Source organism: Lissotriton vulgaris, unplaced genomic scaffold (genome assembly GCF_964263255.1).
Source record: "Lissotriton vulgaris unplaced genomic scaffold, aLisVul1.2 SCAFFOLD_749, whole genome shotgun sequence".
Classification (NCBI taxonomy): Eukaryota; Metazoa; Chordata; class Amphibia; order Caudata; family Salamandridae; genus Lissotriton; species Lissotriton vulgaris.
The window spans coordinates 579,065-603,665 of NW_028245947.1; the positions used below are offsets into that span (position 1 = coordinate 579,065).

Below are 24,601 nucleotides of genomic sequence, written 5' to 3' on the forward strand. Positions count from 1 at the left end.
TTGGACTTGTGCAAGCCACCTGAAGACTTCCGACAAACAACGTTGGACTGTTGATGAGTCGGACACACCCTTAGGCCATGTGAATAGCAGCTGAGTGTCATCAGCATATGCTATTATCTTGGCTCCCAGATGTTCTGCCAGATAGAGTAGCGGGGTCATATAGACGTTAAACAATAGCGGGCTTAACGTAGAACCCTGCGGGACCCCAGTTGACAATTTCTTTGGGGCCGAACAGTAGGGGGGCATCCAGACCTGTTGAGTTCTGTCATTTAAAAATGATGACAGCCAGTCAAGGGCCAGCCCAGATATTCCAACAGCACGTAGTCTGTCCAACAGTAGGGCATGCGGAACCGTATCGAAGGCGGCAGAGAGGTCCAATAAAATCAGGACCGCTCTGCCACCTCCGTCCAGGCACTCACGGACAGCCTCCGATACCTCAACTAAAGCAGTCTCGGTACTGTAGGCAGCTCTGAATCCAGACTGAGCTGGATGTAAAGCGTGGGAAGATTCAATAAAGCTGTCCAGTTGTTTAAAGGCCACCTTTTCACACACCTTCGCCAGAGCTGGCAACAATGAAATGGGCCGATAGCTCGATGGTAGTGCTGGGTCTAAACCGGCCTTTTTTAATAAAGGGAGCAGCTTTGCCTCCTTCCAACTTCTCGGAATCCTGGCTGTGGCAAGGGAGAGGTTGATGATGTGAGTCACCTCTTGAGAGATGGTGTCCATTATCCCGCCCAGAACCCTGGCAGGGCAAGGGTCTGAAGGAGATCCAGATTTTAAAGCCGTCAGGATTTGACGTATGTCCGGTTCCGAGGCCGGAAGGAAGGTAACAAGTTGGTCACGTTGACATGATCTGTCTGGTCCGAATAAGGCAGGAGGAGTCGTAACGGTCTTTTGAGCCATTTCTAGGTCCGATTGTATTTTTGCTATTTTGTCCGTAAAATAGCAGGACAGTGTTTCACACCATTCGGCGGAAGAAGGGAGCTGGGGTTGGGCAGCACAGGGAGATAGGAAGTTTTGGACAATTGTGAAGATCTCTTTACTGTTGTTCTCGGCCTTCTCAATTCTGTCCGAAAAGTACCTACTTTTGGCTGATTTAATCGCAGCATAGTAATCCATTTGGGCTGCTCGTAAAGCTTTCTTTGCGACAGGCAGGTAGTCTTGTCTCCATGCTCGCTCTAGTTTTTTACATACCAGCTTCTGTTCTCGCAAAGCATGCGTGAACCATGGTTGAGAGGGACGAGACCGCATTCGCCGGACGCCCCCCGCATTAGTAGAGGAAACGACACCATTTGCTATCCAAGAATTGAATGCGTCTACAGTCGCTTCCAATTCCACTGTTGGAGCCGGACGGGTGTCGGCAAGGGATTCAGATAAGGACATCATATTAATCCGGGGAAGGTGTGCCATAGGAGGGGTTTTCCTCAAACCCTCGGCTAGCTGCCAGGCAAACTTGATCATATAGTGGTCGGACCACACCATAGGCGATGGAGGGGACAGGCTAATATCAAAGTTAGTACAGATCAAGTCGAGAGTATGACCTCCCACATGTGTGGGAGCATCGACCCACTGAGAGAGGTGAGCCATACTAAAGGTCTCGCTGAGACGAGTAGCTTCAGTGGTGTTCACAGAATCCACATGTATATTAAAATCGCCCAGTAGTAAGAAGCGTGAAAAGCGTAAGGCTCGTGGCACGATGACCTCCTCCAAAGAGCCAATGAAACTTCCAACATGGCCTGGTGGACGGTACAGTAGCGTGCCACCTAAGGTGAAGTGCGGACTGAGGACCAGGCAGAAGTGGAGAAGTTCAGCTTCTTTGATTTTGTCCAGATGCTCATACGTGAGAGACCAGTGATCCCTATAGATCACGGCAACCCCCCCGCCTCTGCCCACATCAGCAGCGCGGTCCACTCTGCAGATTCTGAAACCGCGAGGGATAGCTAACTCGACTACCGGTGAGCAGGAGTCAGTCATCCAAGTTTCAGTGACGAAGAGTAGGTCGAGTTCATTATCAGCTAGCAGATCAAAGACTTCGGCCGTGTGGCATACAAGAGATCTGGCGTTAATCAGGCCCGCTTGTATGGTCTTAGTCTCCTTACAGGGTTGAGTGGGCGGGGTGGCAGGACTAGGAAGACGATAATTGCAGAAGGGGCAACATCTGGACTGATTATCAGAGAGAGCCCAGGAATGGGCCACCTCACAAGGCGGGACCTGAAGAGCTAGGAGGTCGACGGCAGAATAACGATATGGTGTAAGAGGGACTAAGGGGGAAGGCAAACGGCCAGGGGTCAGGGCCCTGTGCCCGGCCAGAGCACGGACGGGCACAGACGGGCCCTCCTTTGGCGCTCCTTCGGCGCGCAGACGGCGCGCCCGCTGCGCGCGTCCGCTGCGCGGTCGCTGACACATGGCGTTATATACGGTCGTGAGAGCTGCCGACTAGAGCGTCAACCCCGGTGCAATGCGGTCCCGCCTCACTTCCGGGAACCGCTGGGATCGAGCGCAGAAGCCGGGACCAGAAAGGGGCGTGTGCAACACAAGCACAACCAATGTTACCCAGGCACTGGCTGTAAAGAGCAGCCAAATGAAAACGGAACCAAAGCACAGTAAGGGGAAGGGCGGGGGGGATTAAAAACCTTAAAATACAAATGATGGCAAAATGTTAAAATTGATGGAGGAGCTCCGCTAGCAGCGTAGAGATAGCAGCCTAGTAAGTGTGCAAAATAGCAGCGTTACAGCGTTTAACCAAAAATACTCACAATCTGAGCATGCCGCCTCAGCCGATTATATACGGTCGTGAGAGCTGCCGACTAGAGCGTCAACCCCGGTGCAATGCGGTCCCGCCTCACTTCCGGGAACCGCTGGGATCGAGCGCAGAAGCCGGGACCAGAAAGGGGCGTGTGCAACACAAGCACAACCAATGTTACCCAGGCACTGGCTGTAAAGAGCAGCCAAATGAAAACGGAACCAAAGCACAGTAAGGGGAAGGGCGGGGGGGATTAAAAACCTTAAAATACAAATGATGGCAAAATGTTAAAATTGATGGAGGAGCTCCGCTAGCAGCGTAGAGATAGCAGCCTAGTAAGTGTGCAAAATAGCAGCGTTACAGCGTTTAACCAAAAATACTCACAATCTGAGCATGCCGCCTCAGCCGATTATATACGGTCGGGAGAGCTGCCGACTAGAGCGTCAACCCCGGTGCAATGCGGTCCCGCCTCACTTCCGGGAACCGCTGATGGGAGGAGGTTCACGGTATGTGGCTTTGCTGCGTATATTTGTAGTGGGAGTGTGCAGTGCATACATTGTGGGTACACATGCTGTGTAGGTACTTTCCAGAAGAGGTCAAGGGTACATACATGCCTGTCTGGAGCTGGGGGTCCGTTTTGTCCCATAGAAGCCCGGCCTGCAGACGCAGATGTACCTGCCGAGGACGAATCCCGCTCCCTCCTGGGGGACACACTGAAAAACGAAACAAAGCAAAGAAATCTGTACAACATTTCACTTTGAAGGAGTTAGAAATACTCGCAAAAATACTATGTGTTGCATACTGTCCATCTTACCAGTTACTTGGAACCAACTGTAACTGTGTCTTAATCAGTGCTTTAAATGGAAAAAAAGTGCAGGTACTCACCAAATTCTGATGTGGACAAGAGGGCGGGCTTGGGGTGGGTTAGAGGGCGGAGATATGGGCAGCACAAAGGGATCCGGCCAGGGGCACCATTTAAGCCAGGGGTCTCCAAACCGGTCCTGGAGGGCCGGATCCATGCCAGATTTTTTGGATATCCCCATTGAGATACATGTAGTTATTTTAAAAATCTGGCATGGATCCAGCCCTCCAGGACCGGTTTGGAGACCCCTGATTTAAGCATTCATGCACGCAGACAGGGCATACATTACATGTATTTAAGAAATGCATACATTAGTTGTGGCCCTCATTACTAAACCTTGATCCCACGTGCTGTGCTACAGCATCACTGTCGCCACCTTCCTCCTCAGTCTGGTTGCAAACAAGCGCTGCTGTAGTCTGCTATGCCAGCAGGAAGCTGCCTCTTCGAGATCCCGAGAGTCACGAGATATGCCTGTTAGCAGACCCTGCTCTCACACCTACAGTGAAGTGCTATGGACTACACAGAGCCCGAGTGGACCTCCAAAACTTCCTGCCAACTCTGAATGAATGCTTACGGGTTGCAGCTCAATTAGCATATTGAAAGGGGAGATTAGCACTTGATCAGAGTGCTTCAGGAAAACGACCCACTCGTTGTCTGCTGTGTCGCTCTTTTTTGTAAATGCCAATTTCCCTGAGCTTGGCTCACATCCCTATGAGTACCGGTACTCTCTTTGGCCCATTTAAAGCACTGGTCTTAATAAACCTTTCTCAAAACCTACTTTACCGCCTACCGAATTATTTACATGCAAGGATGTTACTTGCATTAGGGCGCTATTATAGATAGCTAGATATCCATGTAATGGACGATTAATTAAAATCATTACAAGCTCTCTTTCATCTTTCTACAAGAAAGCAACACCTAGTGCACGTACGTTGATAAGGTATAACGGGGCATATTACCAAGCAATAGCGATAATTATCGCTATTGCTTGGTTAGAGACAAAATGTTACCGCTAAGCTGCGGCAATTTTTATCGCAAATAAACCTTGGTATTACCAAGGTTTATCGCAAATGCGATAAAAATCGGCCGCAATGCATGAATATCGCTGAAAAGTCAGCGATATTCATGCATTACCGAGCGAATGCTCTTAGCCATGTTATCCACCTCCCATTGGATAACATGGCTAAGATCTGCTCAGGGCAGGTGTTAGCTTTTGGAGATATTCGCGCTTAGTGCGAATATCTCCAAAAGTTGTTAATAGGAGATAGCGATGTTAGCGACTGTTTCCAGTCGCTAACATCTTGGCACGCCCACTTTGCATGTCATTAGTGATAAATATCACTGACATGCAAAGTGGGGCCCAAGATGGTCACTATCTCCTACTAGCTGTCGCTAACTGGTGTTAGCGACAGCTAGGTAATAGGGAGATAATTTTATCTCCTCTTTCTTGGCTTTTAAAGCCAAAAAAGCGGAGATAAACCCCTTGATAATATGCCCCAACGTTCGTGGCTTTAGTAAAAGAGAAGAATGTAAACCTCAGGGCATAGTAGCCACCCATATTACACATGGCTGAAGGAATATGTAAATAAAACATAAATTAGCAGCACTGTCAAAGAGGGTTCAGACGCTCCATTACTACAGCCCTGGTTGTGCTCAGCTAAGGTGGGGTCTTGTTAGTGACTCAGGGCCAGATGTAGGTAAAAGCTGTTTTGCGAGTACTCAATAGCGATTTTTAGGGAATCGCTATTAGGGACTTGCAAAATGCCATGTAGGTAGGAATCCCAATATTTTTTGCAATTCCTTAATATTCCTTAATTGTGAATTGCAAATTGCGATTCGCAATCACGGAATATCTTCCCATTTATTCCTATGGGCCTAGAGGCCCGTAGGAATGAATGGTAATTGCACCCGCAATTTCCGAGTACCCAATAGGTACTCGCAAATTGCGTGCACAATTTCAAGGATGCAAGGGTTCCAGAGGGACACCCTGTTGCACCCCTGAAATGTGCATGTGTGCACATGTGACGCACATACATGCCCTAAGGGCATGAATGTGGCCCACATGGCACTTTTAAAAAAAGCAAAAAAGTACTTTTTTAAAGGCAATCACAAATTACCACCAACTTGAAGTTCGTGGTAATTTGCGATTCCTTAAGGCACTAGCGCAATTTGCGATGCCTACTAGCATAGCATTTAGGGAATCGCAAATTTCGATTCTCTAAATGCTTGCGCAAAACAAGGAATCGCAATTTTTGCGATTCCTTATTTTGTGAGTAGGTATTTGCCTTTCTACTTTGGAAAAAGCTGAATTGCGATCGCAAACGCCAAAATTCACAGAATTTCAGCGTTTGCGACCGCAATTTGGCTTCCTACATCTGGCCCTCAGTTCTTTAATGGCCTCTTTGGCAAATTTAAAAAAATGTAAATAAAGTCAACTGTCAAAAGAACCCATTCAAACAACATGCGACTGCCTGATTGCAGGATCTTATGTTCAGGAGATAGAAGATTGGTTGTGGCCAGTATTTCCGGAAAAGAAGATTTTTTTTACAACCGCTTGCGATTCGCAGTAGTGTTTTGGGAGCAGCATGGCACAGTCTACAATGCTGATTGAAGCTGCTGCACAACATCTAGTACCAATGCCCCCTGAGAGGTACTACTCCTAGTCACAACTTAATTCACTGTTGTTTTGATTCTAGTGAAAGGAGTTGGTTTAGGTATGCTCAGGGCCGGCTTTAGCACTAGTGTCACCCAGTGGGATCTTGTTTGCTGTGCTCCCCTAATGGCCTCCTTCGCAATGGATTCCCCCACTGTCACCCTTTAACAGTGACCCTCAAGTCTCCATAACCACTCTCTATCACATGCATTCCTTTTGTTTTATAGTGCCACTTGTACCAATGTAGGGTGTCAGAGCACTTTACATTGCACACGCTTTACACAGAGACAATGAATCACACTTGTAAGTCAGTGTATAGGAAATGTTACATAAGAAAGAGGACTACAAGGTGTAGGAGTCACAAGTTATCCATACCGGTAGGCAGTAAGTCTAGTTTAAGAGGACTTGGTCTTGAGAAGCACACACTAAGAATTTAAAACGTACCACAATGGTTGGGGGTTGCCTTTATTAATAAGAATTGATTTCTACCCAAATGAACCCTTATTACAGCATTAGGATAATGAAAGACTGAGGGAACAATCACAATGCTCTAACCAATACCTTTCAGTTTCCAAGCAGTTCTTTGATGCCAGGTAATGGTTTGCTTCACCAGCGGCGGCCGCTAGCTGGGTAAATTGGCAGGGCGGGGGAGGAATAAACAATAAATAACATGTACCTGAATCCTGATGTCCGCCGCCTCGCCGACACTTCAGCTCCAGCCGCCAATGTGACGATTCTCACACAGGCTACCAGAGTGCCCTGCACAAATCGAGACTCTACTCTCCTGCTGGTATTACCCAGCATGAGAGAAGCGTAGGTATTGGGTGGAGCGGGCTGGTCACACGCTACAGCAGGAACTGTGACCCTGTGCTCCTGAGCCCTGCGGATATCTCCAAGCAATATCCTGGAGATATCCAAGTCGCATGTGGGTTTGGCCAGCCGTGGCCGGCCGGCCAAATCAACATGCGCACTGGTAGTGCCCTGAGCCCACCACTCCTCCTGCTGCCGGAAGCCCCGCCCTCAAGATTCGGCGGCAGCTCCAGAGTAAAATGTAATGATGATAAAGCAGTTTTATTAACTGCTTTATTATCATTGAGCCGCACCTGCGCCTTACTGTTCTATATTGGGATTTTTATTTATAAATTGCAAGTAATCAAAGGATCTCTACGAAAAAAGGAGTAACCCAATGAACTATTTACATTATATGCTCTTCTGTGATCTTCACGGTACACATGCTTTGCAGCAGCCACATTAGCCCGCTGCTCTTCCAAATGAGGAGGCAAAACTTCCACTCAACAAAACTCCTCTCTCTTCCCAGCAGCAACAGGAACATTAATCACCAGAGATATCTCGACATATTATTACCTGAAAATTCCTGGAGGGAAGGAACGCGGCAACAGGTGCTTTTAAATCCACTAATATGTGACAACACAGCCCCCCTGTAGTCAGCACTCGGTGCGGTGGCACCCATCACAACGCCCTAGAGCTGGCCCTGGGTATGCTGGCCAAGTCAGTAAAATAGTACAATTTGGACAGAAGATTTTTATTGTTTTTTTTTGCTCTTATTTTTTGGTCTAATGGATAGAAATTCAGCATGCTTCACTAGCACCTTTACCAGGCATTTGTTGCAAGACTGGTTTCCCATAGGTCTTTTGCTTCAAGATTTTAGAGTGACAGCTTAAGATATTTATTCCACGTGGTTGAGTCATTTTTAATGACCTGCCACAAAAGGAATCTTTTCTTTTACTTTTGCACAATATGAGTTGAGCCTGTGGTGCAGTGCCAACTCTTGCCGTATTATATGAAATTCCAGGTGAGTTGGTGCTAGTGCCGTGGAATCTGGCTGATGGACACGGCCACAGTAGCCGCTGAACTGTGCCCTCTTCAGCCAGCTGCTAAACAGGTTCCCGAAGGCAATCATTGAGTAGACCAAGGTCAGCATTAGTTTGCTCTGTATAATTTTGCACGATAATGTTGTGCCCGGGCCATCATAATATTATTAGGAATAGTGCAGAGGCCTATTTGTCACCTTCTTTTTTTTAGGATTTTTGTGGGTCCACTGAGGTTGCTCGCATGCATGCAGCGGTGTGCTTCACCTCTGGAATCCCCAGCACAGCATACCTGCAGCTCTCAGGACAATGATTTACTGTGTGTTGATCACTCTTTAAGCCTTTAAGAACACCTCTGAGTGGGTTTGCACTGATTGGACTGTCCTTGCTTCATGGCCGATTTTGGTGGACCAGAGGTGAGAAGATGCAACTCTAGAGCTGAAGATGGCATTATGGTATGTGTATTTTTTTTACAGAGAACACTATCTTGGCGCTGAGCAGGTGAAGCGTTGCCACGCCATCTGTTTGAAAAGCCAAGGTCTTCAGCTTTTTGCAGAACTCAAGAACTGAGGAGGAGGCTCTGATGAGTAGAGGTAGGCCATTATTAGCTTCAGGAGTGACCGAGGAGAAGGCCCGACTCCGGATCTGGTTCTACGTACGCCTGAGATGTGCGCTAGTAGGAGTCCCGCCAAGCGGAGGCATCTGGATGCTTTGTGAAAGGAAATGCGGCTCTTGACTAGGCTGAGCCAGTGTTGTGTAGATCTGCCTGGGAGATTGAGAGTGATTCTGGCTGTTCTGTTCATTGCTTGTTTCGGTAGGTGACTAATACGGCCATGCAACTCATTGTGCACCAATTTTCACCATTGACATTCCGCAGTACCTTGAAACAGGTCTAAACCTGCAGCATTCATCAAGAAATTCAGGAGCTCAAAAGCAAACACTTCTGTGGGACGGTAGAGATGCTGGGTTTCCCCACTTCAATGTTCTACCCATCCTCAGGTTTGTTTGCACCTAACTGGGCTCATTAAATGGTTGAAGACGACTGCAGTCTCTCCCACACTAAACGTTGTTAGAAGAGGAAAAAGTGTAGAAGTGTGGCTCAATGGTGGAGAAGCGTGGCTCAATGGTTAGAGCGGCAGACCCTGATGCAGAGGTCTAGCCCGGGACCAGGGTTCAATTCCCCGCCTCGGCGGGTCTTGGGCTCAAAATTCTATGGACCTGATAATTCTCGCCTTGGTGCCTATTCCAATCATGGAGTCCCACTCTGCAACTCTGGGCAATAGCTTGCTTAATCTCCACAACGGCCCCCACAACGCTAAGGATGCCTGGCCTCCACCTTGGGGGTGCCCAGGAGTGGATGCCTCACAGGGGAAGCCAGGATGGGTTCCACAGCGGTATTCGTGCAAGCGCCTTGAGACCCTTGCGGGTGAGTAGTGTGCTATAGAAGTATCAATTTCCATTTACAAAAAATACCATACAATGATTTCACAGCAAACAACGGTTTGGGCTCACATATCTACTCTAAAAAGCCAAGGAACGCAAGAATCCCTAAACAACCACACTTCACTCTTTACAAGATGGGAGAATGCTAGCTCGGTCTGCACAGTGTCAAAATAGAACTTTGACAAATTACAGGATGGAGAGAGAAGAGCTTTATTTTAACTGCCTCTGCACCTCACCAGCCCTCCTCCAATGTGTCATAATGTCCCCCAGTACAACAAGATGCTACACACACATGCACACACACCTAACAAAGTGGTTAGGAATACAGAAAATACAGTTTACAAATACAGTTGTGTGTGCTACTGAGCGCGGGTGGTTTGGCGGGGGGAGCGGAGGTGGGAATAAAAATAAAATTGACTTACCTGGGTGCCGCTGGAGTTCGACGCCTCTCCTCTGTCGTCTTCTGGCACAGCAACAGGAAGTTGAATCAAATTTTCACATACTAAGATTGCCGTGCACTCCTATTTTTTCCGTTTATACTCCTTTCTAGGCAAAGTTTTTTCAGACTCTGTGCTGTATGCGTGCGCACTGGAATACATGATCTGCCCCTTATCACGTCAAAAGTTCCAACATCATGAAATGGGGTGGGTCTACACTCCAATCCAGGTGCACAGCCTTTGCGCTTATCTTGCGCTCCTTTTTAATAACTTTTTTCACAATCACTCCATATCATCCAGAATTTTACTTCATTGCATTTTATTTGCATAGTTCTTTACACACGTGTTATGCTTATGCTTTAACAACTTCTCATGACCCGGATATGCCCATCCAGGCCTTTTTCCGTGCAAGCAGAAAACACAAAATATCCTCGGTTGCAAGTTCTTGAATTTACCCAATGCATTTCGGACTTTTAAAAGTCCTTCCTCAGGGGTTCAACCAACGCAACGCAAGATAAGCGCAAGCGCTGTGCGCCTGAATTGGAGAGTAGACCCACTCCATTTCTTGATACAGCAACAGGAAGCACACAGCCTCCCAGAATCCCCCTGTCCAATCACAACGCTGGCTTGCAACAGTGTTGTGATTGGTCTGGACGCGGTGGTTCAGTGCTCAAACAGGGGCTTGGAGGCTGGGCATGTTCCACACCAGGCTGTGAAATGCAGCCTGGTGGGGGAGATACAAAGTGCGCATCACGGTTTGGCCAGCCCAAGAGGACCGGCCAAGCAGTCATGCACACTTAGGGAGTGTGCTTAACACTCTTTTCCCTGCCTCCTGTCCTGCCCAGCACAGCCCCATCCGCCCACCTCACACCCCAGCAGGCAGGAAAACGAAAATGGAAATAACATCACTTATCATTTTCGTTTTCCTTTTTATACTGCAAGCAGAGCAGTGGGGAGACGTTCCTCCGCCTTAGCAAAGGAGCCACTGCTGTACAAATACAGTTCTGACACCTTGCAAGCACCTTAATTCTTCTGTCTGATACTCATTCCGAAGCCCACCAAAGTTAAATGTTCTTACCCAGCATTCTGCCACCAATACACCCTCAATTCCCTCTAAACTCTCACCAAGTACTTCTTGCCTGACACGTCTGCGGTAGCAGCAGCAGCAGCTCTCTCATTATTGCCCACACCTGTTGCAAAACCAAGTTTTCCATCAGTTTCCCCATCACCGCACACAGAGCTGTCTGGTTCAAGTGCCATCAGCCAGCCATCGAGAACATAGTCCGCCCTTCCCAAGATCTCTGCGACACTCTAGCAAATTACTTCCACAACAAGATATTCGTCATTTACTGCAACTTCAACCAACCGACATGACACCAGCAGATGCCACCCACAATCACTCACTTCCCGAGTGGACACATCTCACAATGCAGAAGACTACAACCATCATGATCTCCATTCACTCTGGAGCACAATCGTACCCTGTCCCCATCATGCCTTCTACCATGGACACAAAGAAATCAGCAGCACACTCACCACCATCCTCGACGCATCAATCATCACAGTCACTTTACCCGAAGTATGGAAACACGCAGAGGTCAGAAACCTCCTGAAGAAAACCTCCACCTACCCCAGTGAACAAAATAATTACCTACCCGTCTTGCTGCTACCAATAACGCCATCAACCACCAGCTCACCGAACACCTAGTAAGAAACAACCTACTTAATGCCTCCCAATCCGGCTTTCGCACAACCATAGCACAGAGACCACCTGATTGCTGCAACTGATGACATCAGATCCCTCCTCCTCTGAGGTGAAACAGCAGCCCTAATCCTCCTCGACCTATCAGCGGCACACAACACTGTATCTCACCACACCCTTATTAGAAGACTCCACCACATCAGCCCTTAAATGGATCGCATCTTTCCTCACAGGACACAACCAGAGAATCCGCCAACCGCCATTCACCTCTGAACCCAAGAGCATCCTATGCGGCGTTCCCTAACCATCGTCTCTCAGTCCTACCTTGTTCAATACCTACATTATACCACTTTTCGACTTTGTCTGATCCCAGGGACTCAACATCATCTCCTATGCAGATGACACCCAATGCATCTTCTCTCTCACGGAAAATCCCACCGCTACCAGAACAAACTTCTGACACGTTATGACGAGCGTCACCAGCTGGATGAGGATCAATTGCCTAAAACTCAACACGGAAAAGACAGAAGTGCTGATTTTTGAGAAAAACATCTCACCATTGGACGACACCTGGTGGCCCCCCCAAGCTTGGACCTGCCCCCGCCCCCACGGACCACACCCAGGTTCTGGAATGACTTCCCCCTCCATCTACGAACAGCCCCCTCACTGGGGGACTTCGGAAAAGGACTCAAGACCGGGCTCTTCCACTAGAGACTTCCGAGACCTCCGCGCCTGGATACTCCCAGGGATGATTAGCTGTGTTCTACAAATATGGTTTGATTGATTGATACTTTCCCATCATTCGATGAGAAGAGCAGCTCAATCGCTTTCCTTGATTGTAAGACGGCTGCCCCTCCCCTCCCCACCTACACTTCCTTTTTCGCCATTACTACTGTGTTTACATCGCCCTTCCTTGACTATGTTTTTTTAGCCACATCCTTTAACCAACTCAGTTTTCCAGACTGTCCCCCTGAATTAGGTAATCTGCTCACTCAAAACTGAAAGGTGATACTCAGTTGCCCGACTGGTAGTTAACCTGTGTTGGGAAAACAACAATGTCGTCTGCATAGCATATGGGCATGTACCTCTGCCTGAGTACCCGACTCCATGTGGAGCTGCTAGCCTGATGTTTTGATTGGCCCAGCCAGCATGCTAATCGAGTATGTGCGCCAAGGCCAGGCTTGTCAATGGTAAAACCAAAGTTCAGAACCTGACCTGTGACCTAGGAGGGGTGCACCAACTATACCCTTTGTGGCTATAAAACACTACAGTCCATGCCTTGGTTCGATCACATACAGCTGTGGAGGCAGCGTAACAATTTCTGAGGATTTATATATTTTTTCTCTTAGTGTCTGACTCAGAGGAGTGCAGCATACTAGCACACTCATGTAAAGCTATGCTGGGAGGTCACAATCTGACCCTTGCGCTGACTTGTTGTGTGTGTGAGATCATATTGGATGGTCCCTGGTTTTACAAACTGACAAGATAGAGGGTGGAGTCACCTTACCCTGACAATGGAGGTGTGTTGCCTGCATGTGTGTGAATGGAGACTAGAGATTCAGACACTTAAGTGAGTATGGAGGAAGACAGGGCTAACCTTACAAATTCCATGAATGAAGACCTTTTAGCAAGGGGTTGCTGATTATATTTCCTGAGCTTTGCCTTTTGGTGGACGTTAGCGGACAGGGGGTGAGTCAGGAGAGTCTGTTATTAAAGGTAAGGATTTTTCTAGGCAGGCCCCACGTTATAGTCAGTACCTGATTATCGCCTCAGTAAGACTGATGACCGCCAGGTGATCTTTTTTGCGCCCTTGATACTCCAGCTTGGAGCCAGTAACATCACTGCGTATTGTGAGAGCCATCACCTTGCACAAAGGTTGTGTCTACACTACAGAGAGAAAATAAAAAATTTGAAAGTGAACCACCCTAAACCAATTCCAGAACCACAAATAGTGGATCCACATTCCTTGTCTGGAAAATGAGAACCAAAGAGGGACTTAAACCAACCATCTTTGCTCCAATACCAAGTTCTTTTGGGTCACAAAGGGAATGTTCTGAAGAGGAGCTGCTCTGCAATTACGCCATTGCCTGTCTGACAGTCAATCTTCCAAACCAGAGATGAGTAAACATCACCTGAAATCTTGTGAAACTTGCTGGAGAAGTTGTGTATCCACCCAGCACCTCGAAGCCTGCCTGCTCAGAGAGGAAATGAGTGTGCCTGGTCCTGTAAGAGGAGAGAGCATCCAGGAGGAGAAGCCCAGCAGTGTTCCCAGTGCGAAGAACATCCAGAAGAAGCCAACCTGTTTGTGGAAGTTTGCCTACCTGAGCTGAGAGTAGGTTCCCATAGCCTCCCTGCACGGTTTATTTAGCGAATTACAAGGAGTAGTGACCATCGCTAACATCTGTGTTCCATTTAGAATCCATGTCGTGACCTGAGCAACTTGCTGTGAATTGTAACAAACTGTGTTACCCAACACATCCCCCATTCTCAGAGGGCTGTAACTGCCCAGAAGACGAGGATTTATGATCCCCAGCCCGTTGTGCCACAACTTCGCCAGGGCCCAAGAGGTGGTACTAGTTCCTCAACACAGCTACTGCTGCCAGAAGAGTTTGTTGTGTGACTGCGTAGATTGTGGGCTAATCTCTGATCCTGGCATGCTGCGCTGCAACTCTGGTGTCACCTGAGAGGCAGTCACCTCCTTGATACTGCTCCCACTGCCTAAAGACTCTGTTGAGTAACATCATGGAGGACAAAAAACCACCACACACCAAAAAGCTTTTCAACCAGACCGGTAATACAGTGCCTTGCCTGAAAGCTGAGAGACTATATCACACGGTGGTCTCGAACCGGAGCCAAATCCCCCCGCTGGTCCCGCCATCTTTAGTGAGGAGCTGGGCGAGCAGACTAGTGCTCCGCCCCTCCCGCCCCTACTCGCATAAAAACCCCGCCTAAACGCACCTCCACTGATTGATAGTGTGTATGGTGTGATTGCACGGTCCTGAGGCGGAAGCCGGGACTTGATGACTTGCGATTTTGCTGCTATTTGCTTTAAAAAAGCCCGATATAATTGCCGCTGATTTTAAAAGCGCTCTTGCACATTTATGTTTTAAAATTGCACAGATTGCCCACGGTGGTCTTGAACCGGAGCCAAATCCCCCCGCTGGTTCCGCCATCTTTAGTGAGGAGCTGGGCGAGCAGACAAGTGCTCCGCCCCTCCCGCCCCTACTCGTATAAAATGGTACCCTTTCCTAGGAAGCGCAGCGGGCGCGCCGAAGGCTCGTCAAAGTTAAGCCCGTCTGTGCCCGTCCGCGCCGGACCCGCGCCCAGAGCCACAACCCCTGGTCTCGTGCCACCGAGAGCCTTGACGGACTACTCTTATAACCGCAACACTCTGCTGGCCCTACGTGGCAACGACAAGCTTCCAGGCTGCATTACATTAGAAATGCAGGAATATTACCAGTCCACCCCCCTAATCTGCACCAACTGTAAGCAGGCTCTTCCCAATCTGCTATGCCATACTAGTACACTCACCATGGCTTCATCTATACCCCTGGAGAAGAAAAAACAAACCGCTGTAAAATGTATGCTACTTAACGCCAGATCGCTGGTAAAACACAGCATAGAACTGGCGGATCTAATACAGGAAACCAAAGTTGTGATAGCCTTCATAACCGAATCCTGGACAGACGCTGCCTCAGGCCCAGATATTGTTAAAGCTACTCCCCCTGACTACGAGTGTTTTGCCCAAAACAGAGAAAAGAGGAGAGGCGGAGGGCTGGCCATAATCTATCATAAATCGGTCAGAGGGTTCTTCCAGCCGGTACTACCGACCTATTTGAAGCGGTAGATTTCAACTTCACTCTATCTAACCATCAAACCCTCAAAGGTTGCCTCAAGTACAGGCTCCCTGGGTCCAAAACCCCTTTTCTCACAGGACTCACTAACCTGTTAGAAGAAGCGGTATGCGCCAACACATTCACTCTGCTAGGGGATTTCAATTTTCATCTGGAGAGTGACTCAGACCCAGATTCTCTGGATCTCATTGAACTGTTGCATGGGGTAGAACTAAAACAAATGGTCAGTGGCTCGACCCTCAGGGCGGGATACACCCTAGATGGGATTTTTTCAAACCATCCTTACCTTGAGATGACGGGTGTTTGCCCGGTCTCCTGGTCGGACCATGCTGCTATCCACTTTGATATTAGCCTAGCCCCCCTACCAGATCGAGCAAGGTCAAAAACCCACCAGAATAATCAGGAAGTGGAAAAGCATAGAAGGGAGGGCACTGGAGGATTTGCTGAGAACCTCTATGGTTCCCCCCCCTAGTTGGTGGAGGAAGCGGCCACCACTTACACAAACTGGTTGGAGGCAGCTTGCCTACACTTAGCCCCCCTAAATTGTATCACTCTACACGTTCAAGTCCTTCAGCCCCCTGGTTCTCCGAGCAAATTAGGGACCATAAAGTACTCTGCAAAAAACTTGAAAGATCCTGGCGGAAAAATTATAGAGAGGAGGACAGAAAATTACTTAATGCTGAGCTGAGAGTGTACAAACACACGATCCAAAAGGCGAAATACATTTATTTTACCAAACGCATCAAGGAAGCAAGTAACTCCCCCTAAGGAACTATTTCACGCAGTAACATCACTGACGGCCCCCAAACAAGCAGAGATTCCCCCAAGCCGTAAATTATGCGAAGACCTGGCCAAGTTCTTCCGGGAAAAGGTGGAAAAGATTTTCCTCCCGCTAGACAAGCAAGTTAAGATCGGAACCCCAGAAACTGACCCTGAAAAAAACTGTAACAAAGTGATGTTACTCAACTTCACCACCATCAGTGAGGAGGAGGTCGGGAAAAGATTACAAAGGATAAAATCAGGTTCCCCGTCTGACCCCTGCGCAGCCACGGTGGCCAAATTAGCCCCTGCTGCCATGGCTGCAGGTCTTACCCCACTGTTCAACGCCATGCTGGACAACGGGGAATTTCCCTTGCGTTGGAAACAAGCTTCCATACTTCCCTTGCTCAAAAAACCCAACCTAGAAACGATGATCTGAATAACTTTTGGCCCATTGCCAGGCTACCCCTTCCAGCGAAAATCATGGAGGGTATTTTAAACACACAGCTGAGTGCCTTTTTGGGGGCAGGTCAACGTCTAGATCCGTCTCAGCATGGATTACGGCCGGGGCACAGCACCGAATCCGCACTGACTAAATCAGCAGAGAACATAAGAGCGGTGATGGATGCAGGTGGCAGAGCTGCCCTGATCCTGCTGGACCTGTCTGCGGCCTTTGATACGGTCCACCATAAGTTACTGGTGGACCGATTGAGGGCCTGTGGGATTCAGGGAAAGGCACTTAAAATCCTGCAAGCCTTCCTTTCCGGCAGGACTCAGAAAGTGGCTTTGGGGGCCTTTGAATCCGACCCTTTTGTGCTCCCCTGTGGAGTTCCTCAGGGGTCTTCCCTGAGTCCAACTCTTTTTAACCTCATGCGCGCTAGCGTTATTTTGCTCGCATGCTGGGATTTTGAGAATCGCACTTTACATGACGAGCTGGGCTCGTCATCAGCGTGCGAGGAGGCTACGCCATGACGAGCCCAGCTCGTCATGAGTGTGGAAGGGGCTAACGTGTACGTTTCTACTCTGGCGCCAGTGATTAGATCTTCTGGCTTCAACTTAACATCATAGGCAGATGACACACAGATTGTGGTGTCACTGCTACCGGGTGAAACGGATAGCACAGCAGATAGGTTCAGAGGTTGCATGCGTGAGGTCAGTAACTGGATGGCTGAAAATTTTGACAGGTTACCTTCGGCGCTTACTGACAGGGATTCCCAGCCTATTATGGCTCCTTCTTCTTCCAACTGTCTCCACTTCACTAGCCCTGCCTCTTTCAGGGGAATCGATAGTTTATCTCTAAGGCATGCTGGAGTTCCTGGAGGCTCCCAAATTGGGGCGAAGATGCTATAGTATGGGATCTTTAATATTCTTCTGAGTTGATGTCACAATTTACAAGCTGATAATACCGTCTTCAGCCTGATTTTTTAAGTATTTGAAATGACCAAACTTATAAAGAAAGAAACTTCCTACTAACATTGCCTGCTGATATAATAGATAAGAGGAGTGTTCCTTAAGTAGTGATCTAACATTTTGAAACTGAAATCCCCGCCAGTATAGTAGGAGACCTGGACTTGCAATCCCTCATTGTTCTTTTTTTCCATCCCAACTTTTTTCATGCTATTTTTACCCCCCTGGCCGCCCAAATACTGATAATTCTTATCAATTTTTAAAATCTTTTTAGAAAACATTACTGTGGTTATTCGTACGTATTTGACAGTATAAAAGTATTATGTTGAATATTGTCAACTCCATCTTTATTTTATTGAATCTGCACTTCATCATATTTAGTTTCATGCTTTATTTAGAATTCCACTACATTTACGGGAATCCTTATCCATATAGTTATGTGTTTTAACAGGATTATGTAGGATTTATGTTAATCCCTCGCATCGTGGTCTCAATCCAATTCCACTTTTAATTCTTTGACCCTGATCAAACATGCAGTAATGCTTTCTCTGTTGTAAAGCCTGCCATGAACCTGGCTACAACTGTTGATGCTGAGCCCACAACACTAACCTCTCATTGGCTGAAATAGTCCTTCATCACAATCTCAGGCTTTGGTAGTCTTTACATTATAGCCCATGATGTCAAAGGCTCCTTTGTTTGCCTTCCGAGGACAGCAATGAAGCAAACAACTGTATTTCATTGTCTTTCTAACTTACTTTTCTATCTGTAGGTCTATTTTTAACCAACAAAATAATCCACATGCTCTCTTGATTTTGAATATACCCATGTGCACTTTGTGACTTAGGCAGTGTAACTCTAGAGTAAGAGATTTAATTTGAAGTCTAGATTGGTTGAAGTAGTTAAGTCTGCAGTTGTGATTTGCTCAGGGCAGCACTATCTACTATTCCCATAGCCATATTCCCTTATCTTCCTGCACAGTGTCTTTATAATGCATGTAGCATGTAGGTTTCCTAAAATATTTGGGCGTTTGAATAGACCAGCGATTGCCAATTACTTTGACCCAGAGTATAAATCCAATCGAATTGTTGAATTAGGGTAGAACTCAACAAATATCGAACATGGTATAGCTGTAGTCTATTATTTCCATAAAAAGAAGCTATTTACAGATCTGTGCCTTCTATAGTTATTGTTCACCATCTAAGAGGAATTTCTCATTCTCTTATAATTTGGTCTGTACTTCCCAGAAAAATTTCTCCAGCTTTAAAATCTCAGATCTTCATGGCCACCACTTGACTGTGATGTCCAGTGTTTTATCTACCACTATGTCACCATTGCACTCTTTGACCCACGCTGCCCGAGTGATTACATTTCCCATACCTTGCATTGCAACTGGTACTAGTCTGAACTATTAATTGCAACATTGTCTGATGAAAAAATATCTGCGCTCACATTTTTGACTCCCAGCGACTTCCTTTGCATTAACGCAATGCGTGCTGATGCATGAGCATGGATATGACTGCATGAGCTTTGCAGTGGCTCCTCACACCGAAATCGCGAAATTAACGTTTAACTCTCTACAGATGTTCTTCCTTCTGTTTGGGGAAAGATATTTCCGAGGTATAAGTGATTATATAATACTAGCAGCCCGTCCCGAAGTTGTCCGGGTATGAATTGCTGCCGGCCAGTATTATATTGTTTTGTAGGATTTGGTTTTGATAGCATTTCTTATCTGTGACAGGCCTGTGAAACGCTCCGATTCACAGTGCATTGCTGATGCACTTAAAAGTGCGCGTTCAGTAGTGTGTGAACTCGAGTTTCCCTACTTTATTTTTCCTTGCAATATTATATAGCGCAAACTCGACAACATGGCATGAGCACAATTTACATTACAGAAGAACACATTCATTTGTGGTAGGCACGGGGAGACAAAACGATTTGCCTGGAATCACACGATGTTGAGCTGATGCCGAGATTCGAACGTAGCTCCCCAGCTCTAAAGTTCGCAATTCTAGAACTTGTGGCGGGAGGTGTGTCTAAAAGTGTATGTCGGTGCTGGCTATCAATGAGAGAGACCTGTGCCTTTTTGAAATGGGTGGTGAAAAAATATGAGTATGTTGCTGGAGATTTGGGCCGCCGTGCCACCAATGTACTTACCAGGGGAGGGTAAACACCAATTATTCTGCAACTTTCTTTCCGCATACCATCAATCCGCATACTTTCATTACGAAAGTACCATGACTCCGCAATGCCATTTTAACGCATGGCATTACATTTTATATGCTTTTACCACGCATACATTTACAACGAAATTCGTTGTAAATGCATGAATGGTAAAAGCATGTTTTTTTTAAATGTTTGGATAAGGTAAGTATGGGTATAGGGGTATATGTTTTGGGGTACTGAGGTATATGTTTTGGGGTGTTTGGGTATTTTAAGGGTTCAGATATAGTTTTGGGTTATGGGGTACAGGGGTAGTTTTAGGGTTCAGGGCTAGGTTAGGGTTTTGGGGTACAGGGGTATTTTTAGGGTTCAGGGGTAGGTTTGGGTTTTGGGGTACAGGGGTATTTTTAGGGTTCAGGGCTAGGTTTGGGTTTTGAGTTACAGGGGTATTTTAGGGTTCAGGGGTAGGTTTGGGTTTTGGGGTACAGGGGTATTTTTAGGGTTAAGGGGTAGGTTTGGGTTTTGGGGTACAGGGGTATTTTAAGGGTTCAGGGGTGGTTTTGGGGTACACGGGTATTTAAGGGTTCAGGGGTAGGTTTGGGTTTTCGGGTACAGTGGTATTTTTAGGGTTCAGGGCTGTTTGGGTTTTGGGGTACTGGGGTATTTTTAGGGTTCAGGGGTAGGTTTGGGTTTTGAGGTACAGGGGTATTTATAGGGTTCAGGGTTTAGGTTTGAGTTTTGGGGTACAGGGGTATTTTTAGGGTTTAGGGATAGGTTTGGGTTTTGGGGTACAGGGTATATTCATAGGGTTAAGATGGGTTAGTGTTAAAGGGTGTTGGGGTATTTTAAGGAGTAAGGGTGGGTTATGATAATGGGTTGCAGGGGTATTTAAAGGGAGCAGGGTTGGATTAGCACACAATATGAGACATGGCATGAAGGGCGGAATGTACCACACCCCACCAGCGTTTGTCACGCCCCCAGCACACGCCCACAGCACAACGCAGACACGCCCACAAGGGACTACTTTGCTGGCACGGTTCTTTTACCCTTTAAATGTATATGGTGGGCGTCTGCATAGCCTATGTCCTTCAGCTGCAACTGCCCTTTCCAATGCTGTATTGGGTGTTGTGATTGGTGCTGTGGTTCCTAAGATTACCCGCCTTAAAGGTTTGGGCTCTCTCTTTATTATATTAGTATGGATATATTACCCTACGCTAGCAGTGTAGGTGATTAAATTGTACCATATGCTCATTTGCTGTGAAAAGACAGCTCCTGCCCCTTATCGGGAGAGCTTTGCAAACAGTAACCTCATTCATGTCAAAAGATTCTTGACACTCTAGGTCTCACTCATTGGTACACGTTTCGATATCCGCTTATTCAACAGTTAGGTCTTCTTACAAATTGTTGATCCAAATTTTCGGAGTACACTCTGGGGAACTCTAGAAACACACAACTCATAAGAATAATAATATGGCAACCTTATACACAAGGACAAATGAGGCGCGTATGAACAGGAGCCAGATAATTGGATCCCGCAAAGCTCCTTAATGCTGTAGCTTTAAGAAGCAGTAAAGAGGAAAGTGCTTCCCAGATGGACACAGACACAGCTCAGGAGTGCAGGAATATAAAACACATTAGGTTTCAAACTGAAGTATGAACCTGACATGTCTGCCTGTGGCCCAGCACAGTCGTGTTATACTAGATAGGGACAGCGAGTGTTCTAGATTTATCTAGATAGTAATATAATGTGTTCCTTTGTTATGTGTTTGTTTTCTCTAGTAAAGATTCAAACATTGGTGAAATTCTTCAAGACCGACCATGTATACAATCCTGCATTTATTCCCTATGTACTGTCATTGACGCTACGTACACAATTCTGGATCTAAATGTTTTTGTAGCTACATATCCATTGAAATAAATAAAACACAACCGAAATTTTTTTTAAAACAAATCTCGGCAGGCTACATGATCAAAAACACCGCCCCATGGAGATACTAATAGCTACACCCAATGATGCAATATTTTGTGAATAATATTTAGGACATGACATATGTGTCAGAAGATTGTTATAATCCCCCTTAAGATGCGCATGATGACCGTAGGTTCTTGCTGTCACATGGGAAGGTGCCATTAGATTGTAGCTTCCTGTAGGGACACATCACACAATCCCCATCCATTTGGGGTTAACATATCCGGGCAGGTGGAATTTGTGTGGTGGGTGGTATGATGATTCTCTCTGTCAATATTACAGCAGAGTGATTTTTAAATATCAAATCTCTCTATAGCTGGGAATTACTGCCTGGTGCGGAAATTTACTGCCCACCTTGGTAGGTGGTAAATGTTCCATAATAAGGGCAATAAAGTGCCTAGATATATTGGGGTTTAAGTGCTATGAAAGGAACTCAAATGCACAGAACTCACAAGACTAGCGTTCTAGCGCTTGCAAGTGCATTTACAGGAAGGGCATGACCTATGACTTTTTGTTGGATAAGAGCTAACACTGGATCAGGTATGGAATGTGTGAATGATCTACATCAGGTGTCTCCAACCAGTTGATCATGAGTTACCAGTAGCTCACAGACACCTTCAGAGTACCTTACAGCCTTGAGTTAATTTTTAAATAAGCACTGGGCCATATTTTTCTTTTAAAGTTAAGGGCAGGCTGTATTTATTGTACATTACTATCATCAGCCTGCAGATAACAGGACCTGATAATGAGCAATGCGGGAGTCAGATTTATGACCCAGGGTTTGGCACAGAGGTGAAGAACTGAAGCACGGAGGTAGTCAACTCTTAAATAAAAGTCCTTGTCAACTCAATATTGGAACATGAGAACAAAATAATGCTTCTGAATGCTTTTAAATGGGAGAAAATTAAAACTAAGGGTAACTTAACTTCAAATTTACAAACAGGCAGCCTCTTGCTCCAGGAGGTAAGTAGACACTGTGCCATATTTATAACTGAAACATAGTAAAATTGTTTTTAATGGGAGAACTTTAAAGTCAAGTAAAATATTTCTAAAAAACGTTAAGTCTTAATGTTTTTCTCCACTATCATATAAGCCAATTACGTGTTAATGTGTTATGAAGAATGCTTCTTCACTTTAATTTCTTCCCATATCAACGTCTGTATGTTTCTATTATAAATATTGCAGTGCCAATAGGCCCTTGGGTACAAGATGCCTGCTGTTTGTAAATGCAAAATTGAAATGGAGAAAATTTAAATCTGAGTTGTATGGAATCCATATTAACATAAAGTTAACTCTTCAGTTGAATTTAATCCCATATCAAATTATCGCATTTTCACACAATAGGCATCTTACTCCGAGTGGCTGGTAGACACTGCTCCATATTTATAACTGAAAAATGCAGCCATTTTCTAAATGGGAGAAGTTCAAAGTGCAGAAAAATGTTTCATATTATGAACATTTTTGCAGAACTTTTTTCTGCACTTTAAATTTCTCCCATCTAAAAAAATTGCACTATCTTCGTGTTCTACATGTAACTGTGAAACATATGGAGAAAGGTAAGTCTTGTGCCATAACTACGTACTACAGAGGTTCTCATTCACCCATACACATATATCTCATTTATACGCACACATGTATATACATCCCCAAGACCTCGCTCTCAACGACACACATGGTAGCCCTGTCATAGTGCCCTAGTCAAACCAAAGTATCCGGTTCTATGAATATTAGGCTTTAAGTCAATGAAGCTGGGTATGGGGGTGTCTGATAACACTACGCGAGTGGCTTGGCCTTCAGTACCTCATAATGGTTTTCACTGATCAGAAGTAGCTCTCACTACAGAAAAGTTAGAGACCCCTGGTCTACATGCTATCAAAATTAAATGACATGACCTTACACGCACTTTCTTTTTTTGCAACTGATGTAAAAGAAGACACAAATCAGGCAGTAAGTGTGTGTTTGCTTATTGCCACTTAGATATGTGAGGAAAGCATGGTAGGATCACTTGTGGGAGTGGCCACCCACCTAACTGCTCCTTGTTAGCAACTGGACATGGTAATACTAGTATTTCACCGGGAGGCATCAACTATTTTGGAGGCAGCAGTTACCAGTGGGATGGGCACATGGGAGAGGAAGAGGGGTATCTTTGCCATGTGCCACACGCTTTTCAGGGCCCCATAATCCTAACAAAAATGTATTTATATAATTAAAAAAGCAGTCCATGTCATTTGATATATATTGAGGCTACTAACGGTGCCCTCGCCTCTAGGCGGTGCCAAGTGATGGAATGGCCTGGTAAAGGGAAAACACTTTTTCCCAAAATAATTTTTTCATACTTAGATTGAGGAGTGGATCCTGCATGACTATTTTAGCCAGGCCCCACAAAAGCTTCTGACATGCTTAGTTACCGATTCAGAAAAGGGGGTGGTGATGGACAGAGTATCTGAATTAAACAGAACACTCATACCCAGTCAACAGATCAGGGCTTGATCCATCACCGTTTTTTAGCTCACTGCACCATCCCAGCTCAGAACCTGGCTACTTGCAAATTAGTCTGTCCCTGGCCCAGTGCATCATGGGAACAGGGCAGGCCAAACTACCAAGCCAATTCTTATACTGGGAAGGAAACAAGCTTCCGGTGACCGGTTTCTGGCATTACAGCCGTCTTCGGCCCGGCTTGCTTGAATCCTGATGGTGCAATGAGCAAGGGACTCACATCTGAGTATACCCTTCCACGCATTTGGTGGACAAAACGATTCAGAAAAGGGGGTGGTGATGGACAG

The 24,601-nt window shown here is 46.3% G+C and overlaps 1 protein-coding gene across 1 annotated transcript in view; it reads right to left on the reverse strand.

Moving 5' to 3' along the window:
* Positions 1-24,601, reverse strand: part of LOC147666215 (metabotropic glycine receptor-like) — a 310,681-nt gene that overhangs the window by 53,743 nt on the left and 232,337 nt on the right. The window contains exon 3 of the mRNA XM_086949205.1: positions 3,354-3,456. Within this exon, the coding sequence (XP_086805331.1) occupies positions 3,354-3,456 (103 nt within the window). The remainder of the gene's footprint in view (positions 1-3,353; positions 3,457-24,601) is intronic.